The sequence below is a fragment of the Hypomesus nipponensis genome, chromosome 19, assembly GCF_054491055.1.
Source record: "Hypomesus nipponensis isolate SF chromosome 19, ASM5449105v1, whole genome shotgun sequence".
In the NCBI taxonomy this organism is placed as follows: Eukaryota; Metazoa; Chordata; class Actinopteri; order Osmeriformes; family Osmeridae; genus Hypomesus; species Hypomesus nipponensis.
The window spans coordinates 16,253,762-16,269,948 of NC_140379.1; the positions used below are offsets into that span (position 1 = coordinate 16,253,762).

The following is a 16,187-nucleotide window of genomic DNA, read 5'->3' on the forward strand; positions in this document are numbered from 1 at the left end:
CTACCTAAGAAGTCCCAAATGAAGACGTTCTTGAAGAGGCGTGGTGACTTGAAGCCATGCTGAAACACCTGCTCCAAAGCCCAGACCAGGCCATACTCCCCACATAGTAGGAGAGTCAGACTTCCCCTCTGCACAGTGGGGAAACGTAGACACACGTAAATAACACTGTATGAACATACAGTGCCTTTGCAATGCAGGGCAGACCAACGTCTCACAGCTACGACGTGATGAATAATAGAACCACAAGCTGGAGTCTGTCTGGTCTGGGCAATTCTACTGGGTCTGTCTCACCTCCTTCTCTGGCTTGTGGAAGTGCTTCACAATCCCATTGATGGCCTCGCCTACCCCCTCCTGTATTTGACCTGTGTTCAACTCTGCATGGTAAAGAAAGACACAGACAACATCGGTCACAAGTCTTTCTAGAACATTCTAAATCCATCCAGAACTGCCATATTCGACTGAACCACGTTAGACAGACTACGTCCCTTCTGATGTTGTGCGGCGTATAAGTTGGGTTACTCACTTGGTTTGCTGTTTGGTGAGATGGTGACAAACCTCCTTATCATGCCGGGGGACTGCTGCATGGGGGGGGTGCGACACATGCGCTCGTCGTTCTCTGTGCTGGGGGTGATCAGCTCTCCTACTAGGATCCTCTCCAAACTGCCATCGTCCACCCCCTTACCCAGCCACCGGCCACAGGGGAATCTGCCCAAATAAGCATGCATGCACGCACACACACACGCATACCATACACACACACCCACCAACACATAACATACGCACACACATACCATACACAAACACACACCATAGCCACGCATGCACACAAACACAGTTATCCATTGCTACAATCTCAATCATCTCACAGCAACTATGTTATCCAGGTGCCTGTTTAAGGTATTCATCCACGCCAGTTCTGCAGTGGCTACCAGATCGAGCACTTACTTGTAAGCATGGCCAGTGATCTCATTTCGGACCATGACACACTCTACTAGCCACTTGGCGTACAGCCCTGAGTTATCATGGCCCATCTGAACTGTAGTCAGCTTGCCCAGATTCTGGCACTGTGGGAAGGGAGAGGAAACCATATCCAGTCAGTGGGATGATTAGGCACCAATATTGCAAAGGCACCCCGCATATACTCAAACAGATGCGAGGACCCACCTCAAAGGTGATCTCCAGTGTGCTCTTTGGGACCTGGAGCACCCCAGTCTCAGCCAGCTCCCCCGACACACACACCCAGGGGTTAGCTGTGAACATGGACCCCCCTAGCTTCTTGCTGGGGATCACCAGCACGTGATAGGGGATCACTGTAGGAAAGACATTCTCAAGTCACTTCCAGTTGACTCTAAAGCTATGGGCTGGGCCTGACAGTGAGATAGTCAAGTTAGTAATAGCTAAACAGTTAAATAAGTCATAAGCAGCCTGTATTCTGCAAAGAAAAGTGGTTTGGGGAGAGTTGGAACAGTTGACGGTTCCATAACACGAAGCGGTCCTACGTTAAGACATGGCTGCCACTCACTGATGGTGGTGAAGACATTAGTGAAGCAGAAGTAGTCCACAGCATTGAAGGACAGGAGGTGGTAGAGGAACTGCTCCTTCTCATCATCGCAGCGCAGAAAAGCATAACGCTTGTAGAGTTTCCTGCAAACAAAACAATTCGAATCAACCAAACAAACGATCACATTGATGACTTCCTGTCAAACATGTCGTCCGCAAGCATATGTGTCAGTGCAGGCCGAAAAAAGGCACTGATGAATGGGTGGTTTTGTTAGTAAACAAAAGCAGAACAGAGATGGAGAGGTCATCACAGAAATGAGGAACACCCTCAGCATGACCCAGTTTCCCAAGCAAACCTCATCAATAATGAAGACATCTGTAAATGTTTCATTGTGAATTGTACCGGGAGGTTTTGATATTTCAAAGGGGACTCATATATTATTCATGCTTAGTTCTCAGACATGAGGTTAATTTAATCCATGATATGTAACAATCCAGGGTAACATTTGGTCAGCTTTGAATGGAGTCTAATTTCTCATCTTTGGATGGAGTCTAATGGCTTGGTTATGAATGCAACCTTCCATTGGTTGGCATTTTTCCAATGGAAATGCCAAGGCAGCGGATGCTGACAGCAGCAGCGCTTGTTTAGCGTGTACGTGGGTGTTGCCTTGGTGGTTCCCAGGTTGCGCTCACTTGGTCAGCTCGTGGTCGGACAGCAGCTGCTTGAGGTGCCTGGAGAGCAGCTTCTTCTCCATGGAGAGACGCACCCACGCCCTGGCCTTGCCCACGTCCGTCTTGATCTCCCCGATGTTCTGGATGTGCCTGCGCAGGTGAAAGCAAAGTCACCGTCAGGCGACCCGAGCATAGCACGCAGGCAGCTCAGCCTGGATTCCAGAGCAGGATGGAGGACTGGGGGGAGGACTGGGGGGAGGGGTGAGGGGAGGGGGGTTGCCCTACCCGACCCAGACTCCCTGGTGTCTGGGCCAGTCTCCTGTCAGAGCCTGCGGCCATGGTCGTGCCTCCCGCATCCAGACACATTCCCTTCCACTCCACCTCTGCCAGGGAGCACTCGCTAAGTGCTCCCCAACCTGTCTCGCCCATCCCCCCTCACAGCCCCCTCACTCACGCACATTAACCCACTTTCCCTCCACACATTCTCCCCATGGCAACAGTGCAAAATATCAACACAGGAAACGGCAGATGGGTCATGTAGGTGACTCGTCCATGACAAGCTGCACTTAACACACCTATGCGATCGGCAGCCTAGCATTGTATAGCCTGGTATGATACAGCATGGAAATGAAACCGACGTATATCCGTCCAGACTGTTAGGCAGCCTCTCAATGATGTACGTTTCGTGGCAGCGACGTCTCTGCTCCTGCTGCGCGTCAGTGTGATTGTGCAGGGAAAAAGGAGCCTCGTGCTGTTGTGTGTGGCGCGAAACGTGTGCGTGAGCAGACATTCCAGTCCAGTGTACTCTGCCTCCTCGTGATCCTCCCCCTCCCCTCCCTGCCCCCCGGGGGGCCAGACGGCGGGGGGGGTGGGGGGTCTGGTAATCAGGCTGGAAGTAACGTGCCGTCGCACAGCTCCAGACCCCGCCTCCCTCACAGCGCCCCGGGAACGACCTTTTAAACCGGCCCGCACCATTGGCTGTCGGAGGTGCGGCACGCACACATGACAGAGCTGTCTGCTCTGTACACGCGCAAGCAAGAGCACAGACTCAGACAAACACGCTAAGGTCTGCGTTTAGCCTTCAAGTCAAAAGGACGAGGCGTGTGAATGCATGCACGGTTACTACTTATAATGACAAAATCCACTCCGTGGTCAAGTTTCTGTCCTTATAGATTTCCCCTCAAACATATTGATAAAACGATAACTGTTTGGCAATTTTCCAGCGCTCCACCACAAGATGTCAGTAAAACCATGACGGCGACTTCTCGCAAATCCATCATCCCCCCCCCATACTGCTTTAGTGAAGCTCTATAGAATCAGCCGCTGTCACTGGCTCGGCGAGGAGCCTCACCTCATATCCTGGATCAGGGAGACTTTGAGGGGCGGCATGGCCGAGCCGGCGTCCGATTTACGTCTCTCCGTGTTGTGGATGAGACCTGTGGAGAGAGCAGGGGTGCAACTTGACTGATCCTTGTGGGGGAAACTGCACTTTGACAGTGGCGTAGGCGGCCACCGACGACTAAATAGACCAAATGTGAAGAGATGGGGCCAGAGGAGTGAGAGCGAGGGGGGCTGGTCGAACGTGTGGGCCCTTCAGGCGTGAGGGTGGACGGAGGTGCGGGCTCACCTGGGGGACCCAGACACCCGGGCGTGACTTCCTTCTTCTCCTTGCTCTCCTGGTAGTGGAGCAGGTGGGACCACAGGGCGGATTTACCCTGAGAGCAGAGACAAACAGGTATGGATGTGCACGTTTGGATTGTGACGTGCGACGGTGTGCGTGTGCGTACTTGTGTGTGTGTGCGTGTGCGGTGTGTGTGTGCGTACCGACCTGTTTGACCTGCAGCCCGTGGCTCCAGATCCTCTCCAGCAGGTCACAGAGGCTGGCGATGAGGGTGTTCTCCTCCACGCCGGTGATGCTCACCTCGCCGTGGCCCAGCTCCACCGCCTCCCGGCCCATCTTCTCCACCAGCATCCGCTTGGTCTGCACACACACACACACACGCGCGCGCGCGTTCAGATATCGGGTTCGACGTGGACTATATCCATCTTCTGGAGCTTTGAATTCCTCTTCCCCCACGCCATCGCGTCTGCTGCTCCGTCTACAGCACCTTGTTCCGGCACTCCTTCAGCAGGCCTTCCACAAACTTCCAGTTGGTCTGGGCGATGACCGAGGGGGAGAGGTTGGACAGCTTGGGCTGCCTGATGGTGGTGCCCAGGTTCCTGGCCTCCTGGATGTACTTCTGGTAGCACACAGGGCAGAGAGGGTCAGGGGACGTGGACGGCTACGGACAGCAGAGGACACACCTTCACGGGGGAGGGGGTACGTTGGGCCGGCTCAGTAGTCATCACACACACACAGGAAGATGGCAGTGGGACACCAACCATCCGAAGCTTCCAGACTAAAGTGGCTGTCTAGAGGGTAGCTGCTACAATCTAAAGGGAGGAGAGGTGCTGGGTGTTGGTTGAATCATTCAGACCTATCTGTTTGGCACTGTTCAACAGCCATGCCGTCCACCGGAGGATAATGGACGTCATTACAACAACATCATTGGGAATATGACTCACTCTGATACTGAATATGTACAGTGCCTTTTCTCTGTGCTTTCAAATCCTCCATGGGCCCAAGCATCGCTTTCCTTCACCTATTCAGACTAACCCTGATTAGTCACCCTCAACACGTGAAGTTATCCTAACTATCTATAAATGTTGAGGAAAAGGGTTGGGGTTGGGGGGGGGGGGGGCGGCGGTGACGACCACATGGGGGGAGGGCCATGTGGGCGTGGTGTGAGGCTCAGGCCCCACCCACTACCGACACATACCACGTCGACAGTGACGGACTTTAGACAGGGCTTGAAGGACTGGGACAGCCAGTAGTAGTCTAGAAACAGCAGGAGCTGGAGGCACTCCACATGCTGGGAGCGTGTGTGGGGGGAGAGAGAGAGCGACAGACGAGGGTGAGAAACAGACCGACTGTGCATGGGAGAGATAGGGATGTGACAGGCAGCAGAGGGGAGAGAGAGAGAGAGAGAGAGAGAGAGAGAGAGAGAGCAAGAGAGAGAGAGAGAGAGAGAGAGAGAGAGAGAGAGAGAGAGAGAGAGAGAGAGAGAGAGAGAGAGAGAGAGCACAAAGGCAACAAAGGCAGAACCCACTCAAGAAAGCCATCAAATGTCCACTTAAAAGAGCAAAGAACACAGGTGAATCATAGAAGTGACAACCGCAACCTAACAACACAAAACAGCAGGCCGTGAGAATCGTGCGAGGCCAGTCGAACCCCGGTGCTGGCTGCTGGGGGCAGCAGGGGCCGCTGTGGGCTCGTGACCTCTCACCTCTCGCTGGTCGTTGTCCAGGTACAGGTGTTCAGCGTGCTGCTTCTGTCTGTCCTTCCTCCTCCACTGGGCCGGGGCGCTCCGCTTAGCCCACCTGCGACACAACACCGTGTTTGGTTCATTTCAGATGAGGTTCAAAGCTCCTCATATTTGTCTCGTGTGGGTTCACCGAATGCACGAGTCAGTGTCAATAAAAAACAAGTGACACAGGCCGTCACAATGCTAGCTCGAGGTTTTTACACGTTATTTTGTCCTCTTATCGCTACTCCTACAGAGAGAGGAGAGCAAGAAATGTATGTTTAGTTTCTGGTGTGGGTTCTCCTGTGTTGGTGGAGGGAGCGAGGGTGCTGACTTGTTGCTGGTGGGGCCGGTGGAGAGGACGTCAGACTGCAGCCGGGGGAAGAAGCCCTGCTCGTAGCGGCCCTGGCCAATCTTCATGTCCAGCAGGTGGGGGTGGAGGGCCGTGTGGTCGATCTTCATCATACGCATCTCAATGGCCTTCTCTGGGGGGAGGAAGAGGAGAGAGAGGGAGAGAGGGAGGGAGAGAGAGAGAGAGAGAGAGAGAGAGAGAGAGAGAGAGAGAGAGGGGAGGAAGGACAAAGAGAGAGGGAGAAAGAGAGAACCAGAGACAGAGAAAGGAAGACAGATGAGAGACAGATGATGGTGAGATACTTTGAAAGGGAGATGATAGCCCCATTATCAGCATCATCACGGGATATTAAAGAGTCTTATGTCACCGTTAACCCACTCCACTGAGAGAAGCTGGCGTGAGTCACACAGCGAGCACTGAGCCCTCGACCTGCTCCTCACCCCCCCCCCCCCACATACACACACACACACAGCAGCTGTACCGAGGCTTCTCTGACCGACCTGCTCCTCACCCACACACCTTCATGCTGTGAGCAATCGTCACTCAATCCCCACCACCACACATGACACTGGGTAAGTGCAGACACAGAGTCTTATTATCCCGGGCGAGCACAAACACAGACCGACTGACATGACCACGAGGCACAGTGTCAACGTTCAGAGAAGAATCCGCCCAAACATTAAGGTTGGGACTCCTTCGACTCAGACACTGTCTGAGTCGCCAGCATGAGAACTAGCGGCAGGTTATCCACCCAAGAAGAAAGTGGCGATGCAATACCATGAGCCCACCACCAAGTTACAGAAACAAGGGCAAATCATTTACTAGCTTTGTCATTGTGGCCCTCTAGACCAATGGGGTGAGGTTCGGGAGCGACCAAATCGACTTTCTCATACCGCTTTTTAAGGTGTTTATCTGAAACAAGAACAGTCATGAATTGTCAAAAAATCAAAGAGAACAGGACAATTTGACCCCGCCCACCATACTATCCTGGCATCAAGTCTGATTCCAAACCTCCCTGTATTTCCACTGGCTGAGTGAAAGTGTGCGTCTCACCAGCCTCGTCGACGCCGGTGCACTTCTGGTACATGGAGGTGCGCAGGGTGGGCGTGCGCACGTTCAGCATGCGGATCTTTTCGACGCGCGCGTCAAACACCCTCAGTGTGTGCTCCTTGTCCTCGTCGTCGTGGCACAGGATCTTAATGTCGATGAAGGAGGCGAACATCTGGGTCTCCAGGAAACGAGACAGGAAGGGCAGGTAGGGCTCGGGCTGGTCGGACAGGAAGGAGGCCTGGAGAGGACAAAAAAGGAAAAGGTTGAAACCAGGTGAACTGAACTGTGCGTCGAGGAAGGAGCTCCAAAGATCCGTATGAAAACGTTTCAAGGATGTTCACCTTGTCGAAGTTCTGCATCTGCTCACGGTTGGTGAACCAGGACTCCTTGTCCTGGCTGGGCTGGATGACGAACACCTCGTAGTCGGCGAACATCTGGGTGAAGCGATTGGAGAAGACCTCCCGCACCTGGATGTTGAGCTGGTGCATCCTCAGTTCCTCCTCGTCACACTGGGCCCTCGGGTCCTTGTTCCCACTGGAGTCATCCTTCACATCCAGCTGGATGACACACACACCACACACACACACACCACACACACACACACACACAACACACACACACACATTCACATACACAGACAGACAATAGGTTATAGAAAGATGGAGAGAGCAGTGAGTGTTATTGTTCCGGGGGAACCTTTTGTCTTGTATACTGCACTGAAGCCATGACTGTTCTATAAAGCAGAACGTTCCGAGTATCAACACAAATATTCTTGGTATTTAGAGCAGAGGACACACGGTAGGTGATGATATGAAGGAAGTCGCATTCCCTGCTCTCCTTCGCGTTATCTTTTCTCAGTATGAACACTGCATACCAGAGAACCGATAGGGCCATGGGAAAGGAAGTCTGACACAGTTGCTTGATTTATGGACCAAGACCCCCAAAAAATACGGAAAAACATTCCCAAGTTGAAATGTCACCGAGTCAACAGCTCTTAAGGGGCCTGTGACAGAGCGCAGAGCCACCCACACCGTCCCCTAATCCCTGTCATGAGGTTGACATTTGCTCCATTCCATTTATCAGGTGCCTTGTCCTCACGTCAACAACGTGACACCTCCGGCCCTTTCCCCATTCCTCAGCTCCAGCGGGGACCTCACGACAGGGGCATGGCCTCCAGTTGTAAACAGGCTACCTGGATGGGGGCAACCTCTTCAGGGAAAGCTAATATTCGCCACCGATCCATAAGCTGCCTCGGCCCAGAGACTCGATGAGATGGGAGGCGGAGCTCCTCGTTGTTTATCCATTCATCAGCGAGGTGAGGCGATTCTGCGGGAGAGCTACGATCTATCACCGGCTGCCCTCTGTGTCGTGTTCCGACCAGATGGCAATTAGGTTGCGTAACACCAGCCAATTTTTAGTGCTGACGGCAACAGAGCAGAGCTCCCCCGTCGGGGCGCCAAACGGAACACTTTGATCCAGACAGAGACAACACCAAAGAGACAACAGCAGGTGGTGTGGGAGACATCTTTGTCGGGTTTTTTTTTCTCCTTCTCCTCCTCACGGCCCCGGCTGTCTCTCTGGCGAGTAACGACGTGTTCCCGTAGGGGAGCGTCCTGCCCTTACCTTCTCCAGACTGACGCCCGTCCTCTTCACCAGGGCCTGCAGCCTGGCGATGGTCTCGTTCTCCCGCAGCAGGTAGGAGTTGAGGGGCGAACCCGCCAGGTTCCCGTTGCGCTTGTCGGTCACCACGTCGATGGAGCGGAAGCCTTTGGTCTTGGCGGGGAGCTCGCTGCAGCGCAGGCTGCCTTCGGGAGAGACCCCAAAGTTCATGAGGACCTCGGAGATCTCCTGGATGAACTCCAGCTTGTTGGGGAACTGAGGCAGGTCCTCGGGCAGCTCGATGAAGTGGTTGTCAATGTCCACAAAACACAGGTTGGCCTGAAATCACATGAGGTATCTGATTAGGAATGGATATGAGTTATGCAGTACATGAATAATCGAGTGGGAAATGCGCAGGTAGGAGTGTTGGGTTAAATGCATTTCCACATTTGTCCACTAGGTGGACACGCAGAGCACACTGTGACAGTGCAGTATGGCACAAAGTGTGCACTAAGTCAATAAAAAAAAACAAAAAATGGGTCTAATCGGGTGTTGATATATACTACTCACCATTTACAGTTAAATGTTAATTTCTGGCATTCCTGGCTCAGTGAGTGTGTTATGAGGTCAAAATAGCCAATGCATGAATGGAGCAAAATGGAGACCGACAAAGTCATCAATTCACAAATTCTCAGGCTTTTAGCTCTGCATCCAAGCTCTACACGTTGGACTTGCTCCAGATGTGTGGAAGCTCATTTGGCACGAGGACCCCCCGCCCTCCCAACGTGCGTCAGCTATAGGATGGAAAGCCTACCTACGCACAACGCATGTGTACAGGAGTACAGCTGCTTGTTTGGATCAACAGTAAGAGCATGGGCACGCCACAACATGATCATAGACGGCTGTTTCCCGGAGAAAAGACAACCTTAGGAAATGCTGATTCTATCTATTCAACAGAATTTATGCAACAACAACAAAAAACGGAATAACAACTTGGAAACTCGTTTTCCAAATGACAAGACCGCTAAAGTTTATAATAATTAAAGCAGTTCCTTTCCACCCCCTCCTCCAACCCCTCTTTTGTGTGAATTTTAAAGAGAAAATAAAAGAGGCTAGATGAAAATGAGGAATACACAAAGCCGTGGAGAGCCAGGGCTGGTTTGTAATCTGGTTTGAGAAGCCCTGTGATTCTCTGTCAAGATTAAGCAATTTCACGCTGTCACACAAAAAACAGGCGATGAAGGAGATTAGACTGGCAGGGGTGTCCAGAGGGGAAGCCTCTGTTGCGCATTCTCCACACAACAATCAGATTAGCGACGACTCGCTATTGTTCCTGACAGTCAGCATTTAAAAGGGTGGGGTGAAGGAACCCGCTACGATGGCGTCAGCCCCAGGTGAGTCTTTCACGTGAAATATGTCGACGTCGGGAGAGAAGCGAAAACGGGCCGGCTCAAGAGAACCAGGCGATGTGTGCGTGGGGAGAGGGCAGTGTTGTGCGCGGGGAGAGGGCAGTGCTGTGGGTGGGGAGAGGGCAGTGTTGTGCGTGGGGAGAGGGGAGTGCTGTGGGTGGGGAGAGGGGAGTGCTGTGGGTGGGGAGAGGGCAGTGTTGTGCGCGGGGAGAGGGGAGTGCTGTGGGTGGCTGCTACCTCCTGCGGCAGCTCCAGCTTGGTGCGGTCGTCCTGGCCGTTGGAGTGCAGGCCCATCATGTAGGGCACGGGGGCGTCCAGGAAGTGCAGCAGCGAGGCGGGCAGGATGGGCACGTACACATGCTGCCACTGGAAGGGGAACATCAGGGCGGTGATGCTCTCCGCCACCGTCATCAGCCTCTGGTAGTCTGGAGGGAGACGGCGGGGGTTAGGATGTGCTCGTGTTCATCCCAGTCATCACATCACATTTGGCCTAATCTGATCATGTATTCTATATGACATTCTTTCATATTCATATGTATGTATATATATGTATATGCTCCTACTGTATGCTATATTGTGTTCTGATGACAGTCAAGGGTCTGTGATGTGTGAACAGTAACACATTTGCTGGCGGTATGTTATCTTTGTTTCCTCCTATTCACGGCCCTCAGACCTTCCTGCCTCCGAGCTACAGTCACTAAGTGTTGAACTGGCTGTTATTCTGTGGATGGAGACTTTCTCCAATCAGCCTGTTGTCTATGCGTCTAAGCCTGAACGGACAGACCCGCCATTCTAGGTGAGATGGACAAACGTTCTTCCACACCTGTCTCACACACACACACACACACACGTGCATTTAGACACCAGAAGACCATTTATCATCTGAATGGAAGTCAAATATGGCTGACAAGAAAAAACGATTGTGATCTTATTCAGTCCTCATAGCGTGTCTTCCACTGTTCCAGCATTATCACTGAATGCGTTAGATGACCGTTCCACTTCCTGTCAAGCGTTTCCATCAGGACCCGTTGAGCTCCATTCCTGCTCCATCAGATCACACCGTCCCCCAGCAGCTCTGGTTCCACTGTCAAAACAACTCCTCTAGTCCTTCACTTGGCCTTCTCCTGCTCCCAGAACGACCCCTCTCTCCGGGCCTCCCAGAACCCCCCAAGCAATTCCCCTCCCTCCCAGCCACCTCTCCCAGGATGAGGGCTAGGGACTCGGGGACAGGAATACTAATCCAGCCAGTCTGCTTTGACCCTGGACAATAACAACAGGCCCTTTCAGTAAAAAGTAACACCTTGTGACACACACACACATAGACACAGACACACACACACACACACACACACACAGACACACACACACACAGACAAACACACACACACTGATTCATGTATCACGGGCCCTTGACAACAACAGCGAGCTAATCTGGTTGGTAGAAAAAGCCCCTGTTTAATAGGGTCATTCATCAGATCTGCAAGCAGGGGAAATCTAATGAGGCTCAGTGATGATGGAGCCTTCCACTTGTCCTCCACTCTCCACCACCAATAAGGTCACCCCAGCCCATCTGAGTGCTCTGCTAACAGAATGAAAGCTCAATATGGGCTGCAGCCAGACATCCAGGGCTGGTGTCCATTGATCCGGGTCGGAGAGATGGAAAACACAGCCTTGGTTCAGGGGATTCGTGTATGGTATGTGGGAGAGACATTGACCAGGTCCTCGCTATGAAATACGTTCCTATTTTTGGAGCCGGAGCTCATTTCTTGTCCTTTTTTGGTGTAGAGCATCCTAGGGAACGTGTATGTGTGTGTGTGTGTGTGTCACAGCCTTGTCTAATGACACCTTGTCCCTCTGCCAGAGCTGGTTTCATTCTACACAACACCCCTCACACACTCTGCAGTGATGAGCTTGCCGGGAGGAGAGGGAGAGCGAGAGAGAAAAAAAAAAGAAGAAGCAGGATGATGTCACCTCCAACCAATCACAGTCGTCCTGCATCACGGCCATCCTCCTTATCTGCGAAGGTTGCCTAGCAACACCACAGCATTGCACCTGAAGAGAGCTCCCTTGTAGCCCCCTAGCGTTTTGTAAACAATTTGCCTTCCCTCGTCTCTGTAATGAATCCAACCACCACACCAGCTCCTGAATCCTAAAACAATCTTCCTGCGGTGCTGTGCCCTCATCAAAGGCTAGGCTCTGTCTGTGACATCCACAAAGCACTGATCTACCCCTCAGTGGGTCTTCCCTCTCATGCTCCTCCAGGATGGGAATGACGTGAGCTTTGTATTTTTTTAAGCATCAGCAAAGCCAATGCCTTATTTCACTTGTTATAAAGCACTGAAAGACTGCTTAGAATTTTCTGAAAGACGCAATGTCATAATCCCAAATGCCTGTCATTCCTCACCCCGAACAGTTGAATGTCCCCTTCAGAGGTCTCTCCCCCTCTCCCTCTCCCCCTCTCCCTCTCCCTCTCTCTCTCTCTTGCTGTCTTTCTCTCAGTGTGGGCTCTGGGATGGGTCTGAAGCCAGAGCAGGAACAAAGAAGGACTGATCACAGCCAACAGAGATGGCCCTTCACAGCACACTGCTTAAGACAAGTCTGTTTACCCCAGCTCAGATGCACCCAGAGCACACACACACACACACAGGCAGGCACGCATACACACACACACACACACTCACACACAGTAGGGGTGAGGGGGGGGTAAATCTACCTAAACTGGGAACCACATTGCTTTAATGGAATCACTTGATAGGTTACATAATCTGTCTGAATAAGAGTTCCACTGTACGTACCCAGAAGCCTCTGACCACTCTCAGCCTGAAACCAGAAGTGTTCTTCAACAACATGTATTTATTTATTATCCGCCCATAAGGGGAAACGAACAACCTCTCCACAGCACAACCGTAACCGAGTGAACCGCAGCCTAACCGGAAACAGAGACGCCCCTCGATTCTCAGAACCCCCCAGGCCTGGCTAGTCATCCAGGGGCCACCCCTTCCCCTCCCCCCACCCCCTCCCCCACCCCCGTGGTCAGGTGGGGCGGGGACCAGAACCTACGCTGGGAGTAGAGCAGGATCTGGATCTCCAGCAGGGCGCAGGTGAACAGCTGCAGCACGTTCTCCACGCCCAGCAGCTCGAACACCTCCCGGACGGGGAAGTCGAAGAGGGGCAGCTCGGTGGTGCCGGGCCGCTGGCACACCACGGGGCCGTACACGCCCGAGAACTTGAGGGAGCGCCCGGCCGGCGGCAGGGGCACCTCGTACAGGACGTTGTAGACGTAGCTCTCCAGGGGGAGGGGCGGGGGCTGCGGGGAGGAGACGGCGCGGTGCAGCTGCTGCAGGACCTTCCGGCAGGCCTGGGGGAAGGCCATGGGCGCGATGAGGCAGATGCACTTGGAGACGTAGAGGGTGTCGCGGCTGATGTCGTAGGAGTTGAAGCGCTGCAGGCGCGAGATGGCGGGCGCGGCGTGGAGCGCGGGGTGGGGCAGCGGCCGGGGGGGGAGGAGGAGGCCGCGCGGGGCGTCGGGGGGGGAGGCGGGCGTGTGCAGGATGTCGTACTGCTCGGCGTTGTGCATGTGGTAGAGGGTCTGCATGGCGCTGCAGATTTGCTTGCTGGTCACCTCCTCGTAGAAGGTGAGGGCGAAGCCGTAGGTGCGCGAGCCGTCCTCCCGGGTGATGATGAAGGAGTGGAACTGGGGCTCGCGCAGGTCCACCTGCGTCCTGAACGACAGGCCCTTTGGCATACACAGCTGGGGGGGGGGGGAGGGGGGAGGGAATGAAACACAGCAGAAAAAGCAGACATTATGGCAAGGGTCACTCTGATCGTTCTAGTGCTAATTCCTCCCCGACAACAACGTTGGTGGGGAAGACAAAACGAAAACGAGGGAACGTCGAGTCCCCGCTGCCCACACTTGACTCACCATGCCGACGGCATCCTGGTCAAAGGGACTCCACTCCACGTTCTCGGGGTAGTGCGCTAGAACTTTGGATTTGAAGGTTCTTCGCAGGGGACTCTGCTCAAAATTCTCACCTGAAACACGCGAAGAGAGAGAGAGAGAGATAGGGGGGGAGAGGGGAGAGAGAGAGACAGTCAAGAGGGAGGGCCTAAAGGGCGACAGAGGAGCATGAGGAAGGAGGTCAAATCAGAAGCAGGCTTGAGCATAAGACACCCCTCCAGAGGAAACAGGAAGCCAGCAAATGTGTTTCGAAAGAAGGGGCCTGTATTGAATCATATAAAGCTGTCAACGACCTCCTGTACTGGGAAACGGAAGACAAACACTGCTAAAATGGCCTGATAGATCATGGCAGATAACTGAGCTTGAGTTTCGTCATCCTTGGCTCCTCTCTGTCAAATTTGGCAGCCATACTTTTGGCAATTCCACTTCATCCGGGGAATGGTTTTCGTGACAGCTTTAATGACAATACAGCCAATGTACCCACCAAACGAATCAGACCAATGATCCAACACAAATCAGTAGATTTGAAACCCACAGTGAAGCAGAGTTGATGCACGCACCAAGACATGATTGAGAAAGTCATTCAGAGTGGAGGGGGACAATACACACTGACCAAGCATCACCAGTGCAGCTAGCACTGGCTGAGCGTGAGAGGGGGGGAGAGGGGGTGATTGTCAAACAGAACAAACTGGCTTGATTTATAGAAGCTGCTGAGGACGGTGATAGACGGGAGAGGGTCAGGAAGGGGAGAGAACATGAGAGGAGGGGAGGGGTGAGAGGAGAGGTGGAGGGGAGAAAAGGGACTCCAGGATTTCCCCACACCTGTGCAGAACTGAGTCAAAACAAAAACCCAGACAGTACAAATTAACAAAAGCAGAGTGCTGTGAAAGAGGGGCGCGTGGGGTTAAAGGTTAAAGGTCACAAGCGGAGCTGAGCTCATCCTCTGAGGAAAGGGAGGAGAGGGGGGGGGTTACCTTCTTCCGCACTCGCCAAGTTTCCTCTGGCCCCATCTCTGAATTTAGTAGCCTCTATATACTGGCATAAAGCTACACAACAGACGAAACAACAGTTAATCACACGGCTACGACTTCTCAATATGTGCATACCAGTACACACACACCCACCCACACGCACCCTCACACACACCCACAGAGCAGGATGGCGATGCTCTCACTTCCTGCTCCTCGGCTGAGAGAGGCGCTCGGGGAACGTCTCGTCCTTTACGCGTTGTGTGTATGGAAACGTGGGAGGATACGACTGCTTGTGTGAGCTGGTTGGCTGAACCAGATGGTTGGCTAAACCAGCTGGTTGGGTAAGTGCATGATGGCCTACGTCCCTGTGTGGTGCAGTGTTCCCTGCCCTAGAGGCCCTTGGTGATCCCTGTTGACAGGACGCTGCTATGGATTATCAGTGGGATAATTAGACACGAGGGAGCGTGGAAGCCATAGGACGAGACTGATGGAAGATGATGTCATCCATGGGCTGGGAGAGAGAGAGAGTCCTCTTGACATAGATGGCAGTTGCACGTTTAAAATAGATGTAGGTTAATAGGTCGGGACTTTTTTGGGGGTTTGTTTTTAACAATAGGATATTGTCAAACAAAAAAAAAAGAAAAAGATGAAATGCTGTTTTGCTGCTCTCAGAAGCGAACAGACCTGACGAACCACAATCTCAAGAGCCCTGAGGGTAAACACTGAATCATAAATGCACGGACACAGTCAGGAGGAAGTCAGAGGACTGGCTCTTTTATTCCCAGAAAAACCTTGTGGCGTAACAGAACAGAGATTCTACAGTACTAGCTAAGCATGAAAATAGGGTTCCTCTCCTCCCCGAGTCCGCCAGAGAGAGACGCAGCTAATGAAATCTTGTCTGCTCCTCTCCATCTCTATGGAGTTAGTGGCTTACTTGTCACCGGCGTTCATGAATCTAGAGAGGAAGGGGAAAAAAAGAAGAAAAAAAACGCAGCAAGGCAGCTGATTCATTCTGTTCCACCCCGCTTTGCACGCCAACACAGACCCTCGGAGAGGAAGAGGGTGAAGAGGGTTTGTGTATCAGTCTGTGCCATGGCCTGGCTCCAGGCCTCCCCCGCTCCTGCTGTCACACACGTTAGACACGCCGTGTTGGAGCTGCCCAGGGGAGCCTCCGGCCGGGGGGGAGCAGAGGGACGGACACGGCCTCTCCTGGGGGGGGGGGGGGGGGGGCGGGCTTCTAGAACTCTCCGTGCTCCCCCCTGCCACGGGGGGGCAAAGCCGATGAGGCCGGCCCGAGGTCGACGTAGCAAGGCTGAGACCAGTCTTTCATCT

At 53.1% G+C, this 16,187-nt stretch overlaps 1 protein-coding gene across 4 annotated transcripts in view; it reads right to left on the reverse strand.

Moving 5' to 3' along the window:
• dennd5a (DENN/MADD domain containing 5A) overlaps nt 1–16,187 on the reverse strand; it is a 29,192-nt gene that overhangs the window by 2,506 nt on the left and 10,499 nt on the right. The window contains exons 2-23 of one of the 4 annotated variants that reach the window (XM_084682400.1): nt 14,859–14,930; nt 13,849–13,958; nt 12,987–13,677; nt 10,164–10,351; nt 8,542–8,856; nt 7,260–7,475; nt 6,922–7,156; nt 6,691–6,780; nt 5,851–6,001; nt 5,499–5,592; nt 4,992–5,084; nt 4,281–4,412; nt 4,001–4,153; nt 3,800–3,887; nt 3,524–3,608; nt 2,194–2,322; nt 1,523–1,644; nt 1,165–1,310; nt 946–1,064; nt 524–705; nt 292–374; nt 5–128 (exon numbers count right to left, since the gene is read on the reverse strand). In XM_084682400.1, the coding sequence (XP_084538526.1) occupies nt 5–128; nt 292–374; nt 524–705; nt 946–1,064; nt 1,165–1,310; nt 1,523–1,644; nt 2,194–2,322; nt 3,524–3,608; nt 3,800–3,887; nt 4,001–4,153; nt 4,281–4,412; nt 4,992–5,084; nt 5,499–5,592; nt 5,851–6,001; nt 6,691–6,780; nt 6,922–7,156; nt 7,260–7,475; nt 8,542–8,856; nt 10,164–10,351; nt 12,987–13,677; nt 13,849–13,958; nt 14,859–14,930 (3,618 nt within the window). The remainder of the gene's footprint in view (nt 1–4; nt 129–291; nt 375–523; nt 706–945; nt 1,065–1,164; nt 1,311–1,522; nt 1,645–2,193; nt 2,323–3,523; nt 3,609–3,799; nt 3,888–4,000; nt 4,154–4,280; nt 4,413–4,991; nt 5,085–5,498; nt 5,593–5,850; nt 6,002–6,690; nt 6,781–6,921; nt 7,157–7,259; nt 7,476–8,541; nt 8,857–10,163; nt 10,352–12,986; nt 13,678–13,848; nt 13,959–14,858; nt 14,931–16,187) is intronic. The other 3 variants (XM_084682401.1, XM_084682402.1, XM_084682403.1) reach the window with 3 other exon arrangements.